This window comes from Pygocentrus nattereri, chromosome 1 (genome assembly GCF_015220715.1).
Source record: "Pygocentrus nattereri isolate fPygNat1 chromosome 1, fPygNat1.pri, whole genome shotgun sequence".
NCBI classification, from domain to species: Eukaryota; Metazoa; Chordata; class Actinopteri; order Characiformes; family Serrasalmidae; genus Pygocentrus; species Pygocentrus nattereri.
Window position 1 is genome coordinate 55,032,335 of NC_051211.1, and position 16,186 is coordinate 55,048,520.

The 16,186-nt window shown below is 44.2% G+C and overlaps 1 protein-coding gene and 1 pseudogene across 7 annotated transcripts in view; both read left to right on the forward strand.

Annotated features, from left to right (window-relative positions):
* Positions 1-16,186, forward strand: part of LOC108413499 (protein bicaudal D homolog 1-like) — a 62,425-nt gene that overhangs the window by 15,155 nt on the left and 31,084 nt on the right. For all 7 annotated transcript variants that reach the window (XR_005130311.1, XM_037538644.1, XM_037538651.1 and 4 more), the window contains exons 2-5: positions 5,669-5,881; positions 8,055-8,207; positions 10,811-11,284; positions 14,420-15,556. Coding sequence is in view for 6 of the 7 variants with exons in the window: in XM_037538644.1 (XP_037394541.1) it covers positions 5,669-5,881; positions 8,055-8,207; positions 10,811-11,284; positions 14,420-15,556 (1,977 nt within the window). In the remaining variant the exon portion in view is untranslated. The remainder of the gene's footprint in view (positions 1-5,668; positions 5,882-8,054; positions 8,208-10,810; positions 11,285-14,419; positions 15,557-16,186) is intronic.
* On the forward strand, positions 3,828-3,975 carry LOC119264421 (annotated as a pseudogene).

A 16,186-nucleotide genomic window follows, 5' to 3' on the forward strand; every position in this document is an offset into this window, starting at 1 on the left:
GTGAGAATGAAGAACGCAGCGTGTTGTGTTTCTCACTCCTGAGGCGGAGCTTCTTCACCGTGATGCCATTCCTCCATCAATTGTTTACGTTTGTGTAAAAGCCCCCGATAAACAGCCTGTCAACTCCCTCCGCTCTGAGAGATGGGAAGCTCAGGTGGGTCCTTCAGCTGCTGCAGTGGAGCTCAGAGATGTTCCGTGCTAAGTGTATGAATTATAGAACAAGGCTGGTTCTCCCGTGGCTCTTTAGAAAGCACCAGAAAAACCCTAGCATGTCAGGGTGGATCTCCCACTCAGAGAGACGCTCACTGCATAATTCACTCCAGCTGTGATGCCTTTCTGCGGGGGCTGTTTTCCCGTCCTTCAGTTCTGTATGGAAAAGGGTTCTGTACAGCACCAAAAAGGGCTCCTCTATTGATCCAAGCTATATAGAACCATCCACGACACCATTTCACCATGCAAATAACCATTTTATCATACAGAGGGTGCTTTGAATGTTTATGGTTGTGTATAGGAACGTTTTATTTACTAAAGAACCGTCTTTGATGATGAACCGTCTAGAAATTTCTAGAAATAAGCTCAATAATCTTATAATATCCTACCAGCAGCCTCATAATGAGAAATGTTAGATATATTAACTACGTTTAAATGTTTTCACTCCCTAAGATTTCATTATTTACGGTATATGACTCTGTTTATCTAATACTAATGCAAAGGTTTTCAAATATAATTCCTCTGTTATAAATATAATGTCCACTGTTTGCTGGTTTTCAGCATTATTATTGTTTTAGGATATTGGCAGTGGTAATGATTTGGTATGGGATCAGAGATGAAGCGAGTGGTGTCGTCCATCCCGACACGGGAATTTAAAATGGCACAGGTGTTTCTTTTAACAGACCAAACGGACAGTAATACTGTTATTCCGGTTCTCCTGTAGGGTTTCAGCTTCACAGAGGTTCATTTTGGCTGTTTTTGGTTGAGACGAGGCTTCGACTCTGCAGATTAGAGATGGAGGTGCGGCGAGCAGCTTGAGGCAGAACCGCATCGATTCGAGTGTTTTTCTCCTCAGCAGAGCTGAAGCTCAGTTTACAGCAGCGCTGCTCAAGTGAACCGCCTTTCGATCACCAGTGAAGTCCCAGCAATGACCCGGCAATGTCACTGTGAGGAGTTAGCGAGGTTCCTAAACAGGACATTGATACTGTGAGATCTCTGGATCAGTTGTTTCGGGATTAGCAAAGCTTATGTATGTGTGTATGTATATAGACTATATTGCCAAAAGTATTCGCTTGTCTGGCTTCACACACATATGAAATTGAGTGACGTCCCATTCTTAATCCATAGGGTTTAATATGATGTCGGCCCACCCTTTGCAGCCATAACAGCTTCAACTCTTCTAGGAAGGCTTTCCACAAGGGTTAGGAGTGTTTATGGGAATTTCTGGCCGTTCTTCCAGAAGCACATTTGTGAGTTCAGACACTGATGTTGGACGAGAAGGCCTGGCTCACAGTCTCCACTCTAATTCATCCCAAAGTGTTCGATGGGGTTGAGGTCAGGACTCTGTGCAGGCCAGTCAAGTTCTTCCACACCAAACTGGCTCATCCACGTCTTTATGGACCTGCTTTGTGCACTGGTGTGCAGTCTTGTTGGAGCAGGAAGGGGCCGTCCCCAAACTGTTCCCACAAAGTTGGGAGCGTGAAATTGTCCAGAATCTCTTGGTGCTGAAGCTTTAAGAGTTCCTTTCACTGGAACTAAGGGGCCGAGCCCAACTCCTGAAAAAGACCTCCACACCATGATCCCCCCTCCACCAAACTTTACACTCGGCACAATGCAGTCAGACAAGTACCGTCTCCTGGCAACCGCTAAACCCAGACTCATCCATCGGATTTCCAGATGGAGAAGTGTGATTGGTCACTCCAGAGAACTCGTCTCCACTGCTCTAGAGTCCAGTGGCGGCGCTTTACTCCACTGCATTCCACGCTTTGCACTGCGCTTGGTGATGTAAGGCTTGGATGCAGCTGCTCGGCCATGGAAACCCATTCCATGAAGCTCTCTACGCTGTTCTTGAGCTGATCTGAAGGCCACATGAAGTTTGGAGGTCTGTAGTGATTGACTCTGCAGAAAGTTGGTGACCTCTGCGCACTATGCCCCTCAGCATCCGCTGACCGCTCTGTCATTTTACGTGGCCGACCACTTCGTGGCTGAGTTGCTGTCGTTCCCAATCGCTTCCACTTTGTTATAATCCCACTGACAGTGGACGGTGGAATATTTAGTAGTGAGGAAATTTCACGACTGGACTTGCTGCCCAGGTGGCGTCCGATCACGGCACCACGCTGGAACTCACTGAGCTCCTGAGAGCGACCCATTCTTTCACTAATGTCTGTAGAAGCAGTCTGCAGGCCGAGGGGCTCGGCTTTATACACCTGTGGCCATGGAAGTGACCGGAACACCTGAATTCACTGATTTGGATGAGTGAGTGAAAACCTTTGGAAAATATAGATATTTGTTTTTTTTAGTCATTTTTAAAAGATAGTGGTCTCTGAAAGGTTTTAAAAATGTAAGGATAATAACTTTCATGTTTCTTCAAAGAAACCCTAAGTGGCCTCGTGCTGCTTTAAGCCTTGGTGCAGCAGCTCAGACTAGCAGTGTAATTTGCAGAAAAGGTTTAATCGGATTTCCAACAGAATTAAATTATCTAGAGAGGTCGGTTTCTCTTTAAGGGCTTTTCAGCCGCTAACCTCGTTGGGAGAAGGTACTGATCGTCCAGCTGCCACTCTCAGAGGAAAGTGAATGTCCTGCTGCTCTTACGGGAGCAGTGGAATGTCATTTCATTTAGGGAGGACCGGTCTGTTAAAAAATTACTATAATTTTCTTGGCTGTTCTGAAAATTTAGTGTCCATGTTTTTGTTTTTTGTGGTCTTTTTATCCTGTTTTTTATTTATCGCGATGTGACTTCACTGGAAAGGACTTAAAAACTTGAAAATATAACTTCAGAAGCTTCATGAGAGCACTCTTGCCTGGGGATGGGTGTTGGTTATTCTGTTTTGTAGGAAACTTTAATTTAAGCTGGACTCCTTTTTGGACAGATAAAAAGATGTCAGATTACCAGCACCACTTGTAATCTTTCTCTTAGCCATTAATTAAATCATTAAACTCAACTAAACATGGCTAAACATCATTAGAGTTATGGGCTGTCATAACTGAAAGCACTTAATACAAGTATAGTTCTGAACATGGCTGTGTAGTCTCTTACTGCAGCGCCTCCTAGCGTCCAGTCCGCCAGCAGCGTTTAAAATGACATAATCCATATTTTAATATGCTAATTTGTGATGTGCAGGTTACCCACTAATACCCCCAACACTGAGGCAGATGCAGGATTTTTTAACTTTACACTGGTAACAATCTGGATTGCCCTTTTCTTCTTTTGCCTGGAGAACACAGGACCTCATTCACCAAACGTTCTTTAGAAGAAATTTGACTTGCGCAGTTTTGACAAAGACTCTGACTCATCAGTGTTCTCTAATGAGGGGTTTGTTCGTAGGTAAGAACAGAATCTACACACACTCAAGAGCGTAAAGGTGAGTAAGACGTCACAATCAGGCTATTTCAGATGAGCTCAAGCCCAGAGAAGTCAGCAGCGTTTCTGGATGCTGTTGATTTGTGACGTCCACTGTGCAAAGTTCAGTCTTGTATTAGTGGATGCAGCGATGGACAGTGTTTATCGAAAGCCTGTTTGTCAAAGTGTTCCCGAGCCCGTGTGGTGATATCACCACAGCAACTTGACGCTTTTTATTCAGTGATGTCTGAGGGGTCGGTGGTCATTGAGGTCATTCGTACTCACCTGACAGGGGTGATACCATGATCATGAAGGTGGTTCACCCAGGGGAGGCTCAGCCAATTCACTTCGGTGGTGCTGACCCTTGCGAATTCCCTAAATGCGGGAATCTCGACTGCATAATTTCTGGTACTAGAGGACTTCTGGTACTTGTGGGCTGGAGGTTAGAGAACCAGCCCTGTGGCTGGAAAGTTGCCGGTTTTATCCCCTCGGCTGACAGTGCATGTGTGACATTACTGTGTGTGTGCTTGCTAGTGTCTATGTGGTGTTTCACTACACGCATCGGTTGAATGCGGAGGTGAAATTTTTTGTGGGACTAATAAAAAGGTCACTTAATTTAGTATTTTACATAAATCACTGTTTAGTTTTTTATGTAGGTCAGTATTTAGTATTTTATGTAGGTCAGTATTTCATGTCTTATGTAGGTCAGTATTTCATATCTTATGTAGGTCAGTATTTCATATCTTATGTAGGTCAGTATTTCGTGTTTGATGTGGGTCAGTTTTTAGTTTTTAGCCATTTATATGTAGGCCAGTATTTCGTATTTTATCTGGGTCAGTGTTTAGGATTTAGTCATTTTTATGTAGGTCAGTATTTAGTATTTTGTGTAGGTCAGTATTTTATGTAGGTCAGTATTTAGTATTTGATGTGGGTCAGTTTTTAGTACTTTGTGTAAGTCAGTATTTTATGTAGGTCAGTATTTAGTATTTGATGTGGGTCAGTTTTTTGTTTTTACTCATTTTATGTAGGTCAGTATTTAGTATTTTGTGTAGGTCAGTATTTTATGTAGGTCAGTATTTAGTATTTGATGTGGGTCAGTTTTTTGTTTTTACTCATTTTATGTAGGTCAGTATTTAGTATTTTGTGTAAGTCAGTATTTTATGTAGGTCAGTATTTAGTATTTGATGTGGGTCAGTTTTTTGTTTTTACTCATTTTATGTAGGTCAGTATTTAGTATTTTGTGTAGGTCAGTATTTTATGTAGGTCAGTATTTAGTAATTGATGTGGGTCAGTTTTTTGTTTTTACTCATTTTATGTAGGTCAGTATTTAGTATTTGATGTGGGTCAGTATTTAGTATTTAATATGGGTAAATTATCAGTTTTTAGTCATTTTTATGTAGGTAGGCATTTCATATTTTATGTAGGTCAGTATTTAGTATTTTATGTAGGTCAGTATTTAGTATTTTGTGTAGGTCAGTACTTAATATTTTGTGTAGGTCAGTATTTAGTATTTAATATGGGTAAATTTTCAGTTTTTAGTCATTTTTATGTAGGTAGGCATTTCATATTTTATGTAGGCCAGTATTTAGTATTTTATGCTGGTCAGTATTTAGTATTTTGTGTGGGTCAGCATTTATTATTTTATGTATATATTATTTTACGTTATATTATGTTATTTTACAATGTTTCTAGTCTTAAATAGCTTCTGTCCCAATTTTTCTGGAATGTGTTTCAGACACAATTTCATAATGAGCATATATTTATATAAAATGATTAAGTGCAGCGTTAAATTATCTTGTCTTGTATTGTTTGTTTTATTTAAATACAGGTCAAAGTGGATTTATGAAACATTGTTTTGTTTTTATTTTCGTTTCACATACTTTCCCAAGTGTTTTGGTGTTGGGTTCGTATTTTTATACGTGATTATTGGTACAGGAACCAGCTTCCCATCTGTTTCTCACTTTCTTCAGTGTTGGTGCCGGTTTTGAACATGTACTCTCAGTTTTGGCACAAGCCCACGGAGAAAAGAGCTGTTCTGGAAGTTCTGTTCATGTTCTGTCTGTTTATAACTCCCTCCCTCCCTCTGTCTCTTTCTCCTGCTCTCTCCATCCCACTCAGGCCTTCAGCCAGGCGTACTGCATCCAGAGAAAGGTAGTGGAGGATAGCGAGACCAACGAGGAGGTGCTGCTGCAGGAGTCGGCCACTAAGGAGGCGTATTATATGGGTCGCCTGCTGGAGCAGCAGGCCGAGCTCAAAAACAGCCGCTCGCAGGCCTCCAACACGCAGGTGGAGAACGACCGCCTCGAAACCATCCTGCAGGAACTCAGAGAGGTAGAACCGCCGTCCACTGATCCCCACAGATCTCAGGGTTCTCACATGTCCAGGGAAACCTGGAGAACAGCTGACTGATTATCCGGTCATGTAAAATGCCCTGGAAAATCTTGTGTTGTCTTGGAAACAGTTCTTCTGTTTTCCTTTAGCTGAGAATGAACTACCAGGCCTTCCGTCAGAGCTCTGCAAGAATGCATCGCATTAATTAGGATAATATTAATGTTCAAACGATAGTTTATGGACGAATAGGCTGCTCTCGGTTATGTTGAAGCAGCATGGATGTTACCAGAGCAATATTGGATGATATTATATGGTATTCGGGGGTCCCGTGTTGTCCGTCTGCTATCTCCCTCTCCACAGCGGCGCTGATGCTTCAACGTCGGTAAACGTTTGTTTCATCAGCTGTTCTTCTGTAACGTCTCTGTTCTACTGCGGTTCTGCGCTCTTCCTCACATTAACTGAGATCTTCCTCGTCTCCTCTTCTGTCTTCAGTGTGAGAAACGAGGAACAGTCGCTCTTCACTCCAAACTCTCGGGAAACTGGTCGAGTTTTCAGGTTTTCAGATCTGCTGCAGCAAGTTTTTCAGCGGAATCCAGGTTACAGTTGCGGTTTCTACACTATGAAGGACCAACTGGGTGAACCAGTCTGCTGCAGCGCCACCCTGAGGCAGAGCAGAGCTGCAGCTTGATTCTGAGACAGTCAGGGGGTCCAAGAGCTCAATAGTTGTATTTTGCACCTTGAGTGTATGGAGCAATACCCCTCTGCCATACCAGCTTAGATCATCACTGAACATGTCCTGGAAAAGTTGTGGGAAACGTGGATCTTTTAATTTGTTTTAGTTTTTCCGTGGTTTAATTCCTGCTCTGTGTTTAAATGGTGAATAGATGGTCGTAGGCTTTGTTTATTTACTAACATCGCCTGTGACAACAAATATTTGAAAGTAAATCTTAAAATTAAGAAAAAAAATCATAATTTTTCACTTCACAGGAGATCTATCAAAAAATACGAACAGCGCTGCGTTTTCACATCAGTGCAGTGGAGAAAATCTTCCGAGGTCAGTGCAGCATTTTCCAAAGTGAGACCATCGCCGTCCAGGTCCCCAGAGCCGGCAGTACGTGACTGAGGTGTCCTTGAGCAAGACACCTAACCCCCAGCTGCTCCGAGGATAGGGCTGCCCACCACAGTGTGCTCACTGCCCCCTAGGATGGGTCAAAATGAGGAGGTGAAATCTCCCTGGTGTAGCACTAATAAGGGTCACTTAATCTTAATTTAATCGCTACTCAGCTGCGTAAATTTTAAGAGAGCTCGACTTCTTTGTGTCGCCGCCTCTTGTTTAAAACGAATGACGTTGCTGTCGGTGTGAAAGCAGGGTGACGGTTTTTGATTACCAGCAGACCGGCTGCATATTTCATTACAAAAGGAATATAATTAGTGCTGCTTAATTGGAATTGGAACCATCGTATTCATAGTTTTTGATGTTTTTTAAAAGTTCTGCTTCTATTTTAGAACCGTCTGATGCGAGACTAAAAACTGGCGTGTTGTGTATCCTGCCGAAGTGTCGTTATATAATTTTTCCATCTGCTGACAAAATTTAAGTTCTGAGGATGAAGAGGAACCGTCCACCAGAGCGCTCAGCCATGGAGCCGAGTCTTTTATTATTGAATTTTAATTTTACTTTTAATTTTTTTTAACCGTGTGGCTAAATATCATATTTTGAAACTTTTTTTTTCTCAAATATATTTTTTTTCTCAGAGTTTTTGATCCACCTGTCACGACCCCCCCCCCCCCGAACCAGAGGGTCCTCAACCAATGTAAATTTGCAATAGTTTGTCCCCTGAATGTTTTAACTCATATCTTCAGTACGTAACACAAATAGCCGCATATCTGTTTACGAAGAGATTATAATTATTACAATCAGTGGTATTTAATTACAATTACTGCAGCGCAGGATGGGAGATGTTGAATGCAACATTTTGTATTAATTGTTTTTGATAGTGTTTTTTTAAACATGACACCTCTGGTTCTATATTGTCTGTTCCAACTCATCAGATGTCTGTGTCATCATATTTGTTCCATATCAACCAGCTGTAGTAACATTCCACTGTTATATTACTCAGCAAACTGTAACGAGGTTCAGTTAAAGTCTTTCTGTCTCTCACGGTTTGTTTCTCAGAGTAATGAGATGCTGGAGCTCCAGACGAGCAGGATGAGAGAGGAGGTGAGGGAGTATAAGTTCAGGGAGGCGCGGCTGCTGCAGGACTACACTGAGCTGGAGGAGGAGAACATCTCGCTGCAGAAACTGGTGTCCACACTCAGACAGAATCAGGTACCTCAGCTCTGACCCACCGACTCTCCCACGTATTCAGAGCGGTTTGGTGTGAAACGCTCCGTTCTAGAGAAACTGACCAAGTCAGGTTTGTTCACAGTGGCGGTGATGGGAACCAGACGTCCCTCTAAAAGCTCCTACAGAAAGTTCCTACATGAGCTGGTTCTGAATTCACTGCCTGATGACTGAGACGCTGTTTTATGAGAGTTTAGAGAACTTCAACTCCATTCATGGTGGAGGGAGACATGCAGGGCACTGTGCGGCAAAATAGTCCCCGAAGAAAACTCATTATTCCAGATTTTCCACTGTTTTCCATCATCAACATTCCATATAAGCTCAGAAGACTCGTGTAGGTTCTCTGGAGGTTCTGGATGGTAAATAAAGTGTCTATATCTGTGTTGTAGTCATGGCGACGTCTGGTTCCCATCACCACCACTGTAAAGACGTCTGAACCGTTTCACACCAAACCCTCTGGATCTCTCTGATCCTCACACACTGAGTTATGGGGGAATTTTGAACAGTCCGTGGAATTCCTCTATAAGTATTGCTTGTACTGTATGTGGTTACGGATCTCTCCTCTCCCTGATCTCACCTGTGTGCTCTTTGACTGGTGTAAAAACCAGTGTGTGTTTTTTAGGGATGATATTGATTATTAGTAGAACAGGAGCCCAAACATTGACATATGTGTAATTTTGAAGTGTATAGTGTGAAAATGTACATACACACAAAACGAACAGTAAGTGAACATAAAAACTGACAGTAATTCCAACATTACAAAAATAAAGTGCACAAACATTAAAGACAGTATAAAAGTTTGGAAGTCAAACTAAACCACTTATCCTCCTGGGTTGTTGGGGGGGTGCTGGAGTATATAAGTCATTAGGAAAATGATATATTTTAAAATTTACCTTTACATTTAAGATCACAAGATGCTATAAATTGTAACAAGCACTCATATAAAACTTGCATTAAAGATTATGTAATGCTTCTGTCTATATTGTTTGTTTTTTCGCAGTCTGTTATCAATAAGACTGATTCATTAAGCCTTCAGCAAAACAAACATGCAGGCTGTCATTTTAAACGTGAGATATAAATCCACCAACAAACGGTGCTAAGAAAGCACAGATATCCAAAATGACAGATTCAGGAATGTAGGAAGGAGAGAAGCTGTTTTCTCTCATCCACAGTAGCCACGTTTACATGTAGCCTAATAATCCATTATTAATCCGAGTAATAGTTCAATCAGAATAGGATATGTCCATAAACACCTCAGTCGGAATGGTCTAGTCTGCTTGAGGCCATTCGGAATACAATTTCTATCCGATGGATTGAGGTGGGTAATCCTGTGAATAATCCGTTAAATAGAAGAATAATATCCGTGTAAACGCCTGAATCCGATTACATTCCCTATCGGAAAGTTTCAGTCCGTTCTGCATGTGCGTCACATCACAGTGAGAGTTTATACCGTTCAACACGGCGGAGCAGAAACTGGTCTGCAGAGGAGACGAAGTTCATGCTCTGATCTTTAAAAGACGGCGGCGGGACGGACGTCCAGCTTATGCGTCTCAGAGCACGACGTCTTCCTCTCGGCCTTCTTTAATAAGGACGTGTGAAGGACGTTTTCCTGAGTCTGACGTCATTTTAAAGCAGTTAAACACACAATCACTGCTCACTGCTGCTCATCTCACTCTGACTGGACCTCACGTGATTCCGGTTGTCATGGTAACGTCCACACTGAGCGGTTCTCTACGCATGTGCGTCATTTTGCATCAGATTACTTGTCATGAGCATGTAAACGAAGATTTTCCATCGAATTGTTGAATAGAGTGAGAATAAACACCTCAGCCTGAATCTGTAATTGGAATATATTCAATCGGATTGGCAGAAATCTTTGCATGTATGTATTTATGTGTTTATTACTCTCACCAGATAATTCTGCTGTCCTGGGCAGTTTGTAAGCTGCGTGCATGAGTGCTTTTCATTTGACTACAGTGGAAAAACATCAAAACAAAAAAACGACTCCAAAATCTCCCAACAGAGAGTGAGAGACTCTGAGACTGAGTCGAGCTTTATGTCCAACGACTGCACTGCTCATTACCTGAGTGTCTCCCTAATTCACAGAGAGAGGTGAGAAAAGAGAGTTTGATTGGTTTTATTCCCAACACCTGGTCCACGGCTGCAATCAGCCACGACAAATCGTAGAAAAGCATTTGTTTAAACAGAAAAGGTGGAGCGCTGAACACGCTGTGCCACTCCGGCAGTTGAGAAGGCCATTCCTGGTGTTTTTCCGAAGAATTAAAAGAATCTGAAACTGGCTTTGAGAAACACTTTTGAAAGTCTTCAGCAGTTGCGTACACCGAGCTGCATCGGCCGCATGTGTAGAGACTGTGTTGGAATCCGTTGTGTGCTGCGTTTTCAATACATCAGCGTTCATACATATATAATGATACTCGATTTACCTGTTTATAATTGTTAATGTAATAGAAAGGCAGACATGCACATGAAAAAGATCAGCCCCCTGTTCCAGTGTTGATGAATGTCTTTGAGTTTTTGTTTCGATCTGAATTAGAACTGAATCTCTGTGGGCTGATTCTCCCATAAAGGTGGAGTACGAAGGCCTGAAACACGAGATCAAGGTGCTGGAGGAGGAGACGGCTTTGCTGAACAGCCAGTTGGAGGACGCGCTGCGCCTGAAGGACATCTCGGAGAGCCAGCTGGAGGAGGCTCTGGACGCTCTGAAGAGCGAGCGTGAGCTGAAGAACAGCCTCCGTAAAGAGCTGGCCCAGCACCTCACCGTGTGCGATGGAGCCTTTGCTTCGGCCAGTGCCCACCTGCTGGCCCTCAGCTCGGCGCCCCCCAGTGGCAGTGCCACCCCCACCGCTGCCAGCTCTCCGGGCAGCGAGGACGGTGGCAAATGCAACGGGCTTCTGCTGCAGGGCGCAGCCGGCGCGGCACTGACCCGACTCAACGGGGAGTTCAGGGCGGCGGGGCCGAGGAAGAGCGACTCGACGACCCCTGATCTCTTCAGCGAGATGAACCTCACCGAGATCCAGAAACTCAAGCAGCAGCTTCAGCAGGTAACGTCTTCACACCGGGCCTCTCAGACCGTTTGTTTTTTGGGAAATTACAAACGACGCTCTGGTTTCTCTTTGGCTGCATTCACACAGCAGGTAAAGCGGCCTGATCTGTTTCTTCAAGTGTGACTTGAGTGTGTGTCTGTGTGAACAGCAAACACACACACACACACACACACTTTCTAAGTCAGTTCTCCCTCCGGGTCGCGGGGGGGTGCTGGAGCCTGTCCCAGCAGTACAGCAAAAACTCTGAATCTGAAATGCAGCGTTAAAGATCAGGTTAAAATCTAAAGCAAATTTAAAGAACCCGATGACACGAACCAAAGAAGTGACTTTTAACGGCGAACTTGAACACGTTCTGGGTGATGAGCCCAGCTGTCAGTCAGTGAAGCTTCATGGTGGCTCCTGAAGATGAAGCTGATCTTCTGGGAGCGACTGGCGTTCGTTGGGCCACTTTCACTGCTGTGTGAACATAGCCTTAGGCTACAATCACATTCCCGGGTTGAAGTGGCACAAATATCCGATTCGTGGCCGTTTGACCTTAATGAGAAGCTCAGATCAGAACTCATGCTTTTTCACTGCGCATTTAACAGACGTTAAAATCCTGTAAACGGTGGAAAAGCAGCTCATCTCACCTTTTCCTCCTCCGTCTGGCTCTAATAATGAAGCTGAGAGCTGATCAGAGTTAATGATCTTCTCAGCAAAGCTCGATCTGCTCGTTAGTTTGTGCTGATGATGCGGTGATTCAGTCACGTGACGGTACTGAGTAGGAGGAGCTCATGAGGGTCAGTTCAGGAGCCGGTTCATCACGTTAATGACCGATTAATGAATCTCTCACCTAAATGAGTGAGAACTATCGTGTCAGCGAGATCAGATCTGAGAAAACCTTCAGAGACCTGAACGTAGTCTTATATGTGGTACTCAAATCTCATACACATCTGATATGCAGCTCATAAGCTCAAGCGCTGCAGCAGCTTCAGCAGCTGGAAACTCTCTGACGCCGTTTCACACGAGTCTCCGATGTGGACTGAACGAAGAATGAAGGGTTTCCGGCGTGACGGTCAGCCCTTAGTGATCTCCTGAGTGTCCGTCGGTCAGTTTCACACAGAATGTAGACGGACACACGAATCCAGCAGCTCCACACGGTGAGAGGCAGATGACGTGTATCTCAGCCCCTCTTCACAGGCTCATAACTCCGGATGTGAGTCTCGTAGGATCTCGCGATAAAAAAGTCAGATTTGGTCTGCTTTTACCTGCTGTCTGAGCGAAGCCTTTGTGTCTTTGTCTTCGGCTGGAGTGAAATGCGTTTCATTGCTACTAACAGTGAGGGAGGGACAAACACTGCACTGGGTTTTGGGTTCTGGATCTGTTTATAGTTGGATGCTGCAGTGAAATTGGAGCCATCAGATACGCACTCACATACATACAGAGTAATGGGTCACACTACGAGGCTATTTATAACCTCCTGAACCCAAGAGATCAATGACTGCTGTCTCTGGTTCGCAGTCTTTCTCATACGCGTCGTGGATTCTCTGAATATCCAGCCTAAAGTTACTAATAATACAGATATGCAGCTCAGCGTGAAAATTTTAGGCATCTAAGCAAATTTTTAAACAATGGACCTCAGCAGTGAGTTTATCACAATATACATTAGAATAAAGTCGTATTCATAATTCAAATAAACAGAAAAACTATAAAAAGGAACAAGAATTTCTCAGGTCCATATTTTTCCTGGACACCTTCACAGCCGCCACAGAGACTCGTTAATATCATCAATTATGTCATGAGCTCAATTTACTGAGCACTGATTGGTCAAACCAGGAGCTGCTTTTTAACTACATATAATACTGGGCTTCCTCGAGGAGAGGCTTGGAGATGGGTAAACACACACACTGACGTCCAGAACATCACTGTTTATATATATATATATATATCATTATTAATTAATATTCTATAAATTTTGTTTATTTAAATATTAACACAAAGTACACAAATAAATAGATTTAGAAAATGAGTCTTGGGTGCCTCAGGCTTTCCCACAGGACTGTATCAGAGCTCAAACCCAAATCCAGAAGGTAGAGCGTGAATCTGAACAGGTGTTTAACTGAAAACCACACAAAGAAGATGTATTTAATATTCGACCTTATCAACTTTAGATTTTTTAAACGTACGCTAATTCCAGAGGCTGCAGCGTGTTCCAAAAGACAGCGGAAAGGTAAGTTAGTGGGATGATCAGAAACCCCTGTTTTGGAACTTTCCACAGGTGAACAGCTGAACAGGTAACAGGTGCTGTCATCATGATTAAAAGGTGTAAGTAGCATTCATGTTCAATATTTACAGATACAGACTGTTTACGTCTCCAAACACGATGACGTTCTGACACTCCGTGGGTGTTGTGAAAACAACAAAACTTCTGTCGAAACTTTCATCAAATTTTATTTCATTTATCAGTGACGATAAACCAAATAAACCAGATAATCAAGACAGACCGATTACTGTGCTGCACTCTGTCTTGTGTTGTAAATCCACAGCACCCTTTTCCTTTATATCGCTCCTCTATAAATATATAATATACAATAAATATATATAATTATTTATTTTGGTCTAATTTATTTTTTACTTTAATATATGTTTAGCAGTTTTCAGCAGGTTGTGGAAGTTAGTTGATCTTTTTAAAAAATATATTTTATTTAATTTGTTTTATTTTATATATATATTCATATATTATTATATGTTTAAATCCATAAATGTGTGTATATATTGTTTATTTATTTATCTTTTTTAAAATGTATTTTTATTTATAAGTTCAGTAAATGCATGAAGTTTCCAGTTGATGAGTGATCATGTTAAATAATCATGTTTTAAATATTGCCCAAAATGATCGTGATCATGATTTTTACCATACTTTCGCAGCCCGAGGCACTATGACACCTTTAGAGGGCGGCAGTGAGTAATGTGTGTTTATTTGAGCTGTTTCAATCTTCGGTCTGACGTCAGTTGAGAGCTACTAAGTTTGCCTGCTGTAAGGTTGTACTAATTACAGTAATTGAGCAGTTTGACATGAAAAACAAAGGCAATGAAAATGACTGTAAACAAACTTGGCTGATGTCAGGATGTGCTGCGTGTTCTGCTTTGCAGGTGGAGCAGGAGAAGGCGTCTGCGCAGACCAGCCTGCAGGAGTGCCAGACGCAGCTGCGGCATGCGCAGAGCGCCCTGACAGAACAGCACGAGAGAGCGTGGCGGCTCCAAGAGCGCGTCCGCATCCTCCGGCAGCAGGGCGGCACCTCAGAGGCCAGCAGCGAGGAGGAGGAGCCGGAGATGAAGAGCCCTTTGTGGGCGTCCAACAGTCTGCAAGGATTGGGTGTAGAGCTGCTGCAGTGCAAGTACAGGCTGGCGGTGACGGAGGTGGTTGGCTTGAAAGCGGAGCTGAAGGAGCTGCAGGAGAGGCACAAGGAGTGCATGGAGGGGACGACACGGGTGGAGGAGCGAGTTCAGGGCCAGCTGCGGGCTCTGGAGGCCCAGGTGGCTCGTCTGGAGCGCACCTGCAGGGAGGCGAGGGATAAGGCGGTGGGACTGGAGCGAGAGCTGCAGGCGGCGAACAGCGCTGTTTCAGAGAACCACAGCGTGTTGGCCACGGCCCAGGAAGAGCTGGCCACCTTCAGCGAGGAGCTGGCGCAGCTCTACCATCACGTCTGCTTGTGCAACAACGAGACGCCCAACCGCGTCATGCTGGACTACTACCGGCAGGGCCGCAGTCCGCTTCGTGCTCCCCCCGCTGGCCTGAAGGCACAGGAAGACCACCGGGTCCTGCTGACGCCGCGGCTGGCGCGCCGCCTGGCCGCCATCAACGCCGCCACATCAGCCTCCACGCCGAGCGACTCTCGAAGCCCCTCGGAGTCGCCTTCCAAAGAGCCCCTCAATGCGGAGGACAGCCCGGTCCGCACGCCACTGGGCTCCCCTGCCATCAGTGCCTCGTCGTCGTCCTCTTCCTCGTCTCCTGCGCCCGAGTCGTCGACGGGCTCCGAGCCCCGGCGGGAGCCCTCCAACATCCACCACCTCAACGCCATCATCCGGGACCAGATCAAGCACCTGCAGAAGGCTGTGGACCGCTCACTGCAGCTTTCTCGCCAGAGGGCAGCCGCCCAGGAGCTGGCACCCATGCTCGACAAGGACAAAGAGACCTGCATGGAGGAGATCCTCAAGCTCAAATCCCTGCTGAGCACCAAGAGGGAGCAGATCGCCACCTTGCGCCTCGTCCTCAAAGCCAACAAGCAGGTCGGTGCTTTTCACCAGCTGAGCTGGAGTCAAGTCAGTTTATTTACATAGCACATTCAAAAGACAACAGCTGCACAGTAAAATCAGCTGAAATAGCCACCAGTTGCTGCTCAGAGCTGCACAAGGAGCTCAAAGAGGAAAACAAGCAGATAAAATGAATTACAAAACAAAGTAGCTGGGCTGCTGACGGCAGGACAGAACGAACCGAGACAGACGACTGAATACAGTCTCTAAAAGGACTCGGACGTCTGAGAGAATAAATAGGTTTTTAGTTTTTGCCTGTTGTGGAGGTTCCTTCATGAAAACCGTGGGAGGTCAGTAGAGTAGTGTTCATAGTTTGTAGCATAATAACTGTCATTATTATGTTACATTTAGGACAAAACCTTTCATCATGTGTGTGGCAGGAGAACTCAGAGTGTAAGGTGGGGTCATTGCGTCATGTAACTCCCCAGACAGCACATTCGATACAATCCACATCCGGCATTTACTTGCGTCCCACATGCTGGAACAAAGGCCCAGGAGAGGCCCAGATGCAGTTACCAGAACCCACCCTGTTTACTGCCGTTAAATCCATATTTTAGCCCCTTTTAAACCAGCACTGCCAGAACTGACCCACCGCTCAGAACCACC